At 38.3% G+C, this 3,580-nt stretch overlaps 1 protein-coding gene across 1 annotated transcript in view; it reads right to left on the minus strand.

Annotated features, from left to right (window-relative positions):
* Positions 1-852: 852 nt before the first annotated feature.
* LOC103582992 (zinc finger protein 717-like) overlaps positions 853-3,580 on the minus strand; it is a gene marked incomplete at its 5' end in the record, with an annotated part of 7,794 nt that continues 5,066 nt past the window's right edge. Inside the window, 6 exon segments of the mRNA XM_008564427.1 lie at positions 853-1,071; positions 1,151-1,197; positions 1,651-2,089; positions 2,293-2,310; positions 2,892-2,938; positions 3,176-3,573. Of these exon segments, the coding sequence (XP_008562649.1) occupies positions 853-1,071; positions 1,151-1,197; positions 1,651-2,089; positions 2,293-2,310; positions 2,892-2,938; positions 3,176-3,573 (1,168 nt within the window).

Genomic DNA, 3,580 nt, shown 5'->3' on the forward strand with positions numbered 1-3,580 from the left:
AAGTACAAATGAGGGTTTCAGAATAAAAGTGAGAAGACCATCTCTGTTCTATTCAGTTCCTGTTTCTAAGTTACAGTGGCCTTCTCCCAACGGTGGCTCCCATGTCCATCCTGGAAGTCATCTGCATTTCAATCCTGGAAGGCATGAGAAATCAGGAAGAAGTGAATGGACATGTTGTTGTTGCCAGGCCAGAAAGTAATGTTCATCCCATGTGTCCATATCCCTCCAAAAGAGCTCAGTTACATGATCACACACACAGTAGCAAGTGGCTGAGTATGCATACTGTCTGTGCAAAAGAAAGGACAGTTTTGTGTGAATGTGTGTGTGTTTTTTGTTTTTTGAAAATAAATAGCTAGTCTCTACTATGCATGATTTCTCCCTTATGTGAATTCTCTGATGTCTGCTTAGGTGTGAATTTTGACAAAAGATGTTCCATATTCATTACAATCAGCCTTCCATATGCACAGGATCCACATCTGTGGATTCAACCAAGCATAGATCAAAAATATTTGGAAAAAAAAATAGTACAGCAATACAAATCATATTAAAAAATTACAATGACTATTTATATAGTTTTTACTATATTCAGTAGTATAAGTAATTTAAACATGTGTTAAATTATACAGCAGAATGTTACACAAACAGTACACCATTTTATATAAGACTTGAGTGATGCATCCTGAAGTGTGTTCCTGGTAAGCCACAGATTTCAGTATCCATGGAAAGTTTTGAAACCAATCCCTGTGGATACCAAAGGACAGCTGTACATTCACAGGTTCCCTCTTTTATGTGAGTTCTCTGATGCATCCTGAAGTGTGACTTCTGATAAAAGGCTTTTCCATTTTGTTACATTCATGAGGCTTTCCCCATGTGAATGTGCTCATGTCTAGGAAGGTTTGATTTCTGGTAGAAAGAATTCCTACATTCATTACATTCAAATGGTTTTACAATTGTGTGAATTCTTTGGTGTACACTGAGGCTTGCTTTACTGTAGAAAGTTTTCCCATATTCTTTCTATTCATTTGGATTCTCACCTGTGTAAATTCGCTGATGCTTGCTGAGGTTTGACTTCTGGTGAAGTTTTTCCACATTCATTACATACATAGGGCTTCTCCTCTGTGCGAATCTCTGATGCATGCTGAGGTTTGACTTCTGGTGAAGTTTTTCCACATTCATTGCATACATAGGGCTTCTCCTCTGTGCGAATCTCTGATGCATGCTGAGGTTTGACTTATGTTTGAAGGTTTTTTTCACACTCATTATATTGATAGGGCCTTTACTATGTGTGGTCCAAGTTATAGTAGAAAGATTTTGTACATTCTTTATATTCATATGGTTTCTCACCCATGTGAGTACTGTGATGTACACTGAAGTGTGATTTACTTTAGAAAATTTTTGCACATGTTTTCTTTTTTTTTTTCCTTTTTGTCTTTTTTCGTGACCGGCAGTGGATCGCAACCCTCAAGTGTCGCGCCCGTACCGGACCGGGACGGGATCGCAACCCTCGGTGTTGCTCCTGCCCCTCGCTCAGCCAGTGAGCGGCCAGTCTGTATGCGGGATCCGAACCCTCGGCGGGAGCGCCACAGTGCTTCCCAAGCGGCGCATTATAGCAGTGTGCCACCGGGCCGGCCCATGCACATGGTTTCTTACCTGTGTGAATTCTCTGATGCCTGCTGAGGATTGACTGCCTCTGTAAGGGTTTTCCACATTCACTACATTCATATGGTTTCTCACCTGTGTGAGTTCTCTGATGTACACTGAGGCATGATTTATGGTAGAAAGTTTTTCCACACTCTTTACATTCATATGGTTTCTCACCTGTGTGAATTCTCTGATGTATACTGAGGTATGGTTTACAGTGGAAAGATTTTCTACATTCTGCACATTTATATGGTTTCTCACCTGTGTGAATTCTCTGCCGACTGCTGAGGAGTGAATTCTGGTGGAAGCTTTCCCCACATTCATCACACACATATAGCTTCTCCCCTGTATGTGTCCTCTTATGTATTGCAAGGGGTAACTTCTTCATGAACAATTTATCACATTCACTACATTTATAAGGTTTCTGTTCTGTGTGTATTTTCTGATGCTCAGTGAGTTCAGAATTTTCACAGAACATTTTCCGACAAATAAACTGAAAAGTTTTCTCTAATAGAGGAATTATCTCTTGGGCAAGAACAGCTGACTTATGAAAGACTTTCCCATAATCAAATTTATAGGATGTCTCTCCCATATACACTTTTTTATGTCCCAATAATATTGGCTCTGTATTGAAGAATTTCCATTGTCCACTATATTCAAAAAAGCCTGCTGCTGAGCTTGAATCTTGGAATGCTGATTAAGATGCTTACAGTGTCTCCACAGTTTCCCAGTTATATTACCCTCATCAGATTTCTCTCCAGCATGCATCCGATCAGCCTCTCTAGGAGGAAGTGCATTCCAACATATGTTAAACTTTTTGCACCTCATTCCTGAATAGTTTTCACTATTTATAATTGAATTTGAAATGTGGTTTGAGCTCAAATGAAATGTTTTTTCTAATTCAACTCTCTTCTCAGTTGATGTATTGCTGTTGGTAATTACAATTTGCTGCAAATGCGTATCATGACATTCTTGACTTTTTGTAATTAGACCTTCAACTATCTGGATATCTAAAATAAGAAAATATAACCATATCCATAAGCCACACATAAGTATTGTTTAAATGTGCTTGTAAAGGTAAAGAAGTTTTTTTTCACATCCTCATGGCATAGGATTGAGTAAAAATGAATAACAGATAATGGTTTTATAAGTATATATGTTTCCTACATACTACCATAATGTAATAAATTGTATTAATATATTTTCTAANTCTCCTCTGTGCGAATCTCTGATGCATGCTGAGGTTTGACTTCTGGTGAAGTTTTTCCACATTCATTGCATACATAGGGCTTCTCCTCTGTGCGAATCTCTGATGCATGCTGAGGTTTGACTTACGTTTGAAGGTTTTTTTCACACTCATTATATTGATAGGGCCTTTACTATGTGTGATTTTTCTTATGTTTATTGAGGTCCAAGTTATAGTAGAAAGACTTTGTACATTCTTTATATTCATATGGTTTCTCACCCATGTGAGTACTGTGATGTACACTGAAGTGTGATTTACTTTAGAAAATTTTTGCTCATGGTTTCTTACCTGTGTGAATTCTCTGATGCCTGCTGAGGATTGACTGCCTCTGTAAGAGTTTTCCACATTCACTACATTCATATGGTTTCTCACCTGTGTGAGTTCTCTGATGTACACTGAGGCATGATTTATGGTAGAAAGTTTTTCCACACTCTTTACATTCATATGGTTTCTCACCTGTGTGAATTCTCTGATGTATACTGAGGTATGGTTTACAGTGGAAAGATTTTCTACATTCTGCACATTTATATGGTTTCTCACCTGTGTGAATTCTCGGATGCCTGCTGAGGAGTGACTTCTGGTGGAAGCTTTCCCCACATTCATCACACACATATAGTTTTTCCCCTGTATGTGTCCTCTTATGTATTGCAAGGGGTAACTTCTTCATGAACAATTTATCACATTCACTACATT

The sequence above is a fragment of the Galeopterus variegatus genome, unplaced genomic scaffold (genome assembly GCF_000696425.1).
Source record: "Galeopterus variegatus unplaced genomic scaffold, G_variegatus-3.0.2 Scaffold18883, whole genome shotgun sequence".
NCBI classification, from domain to species: Eukaryota; Metazoa; Chordata; class Mammalia; order Dermoptera; family Cynocephalidae; genus Galeopterus; species Galeopterus variegatus.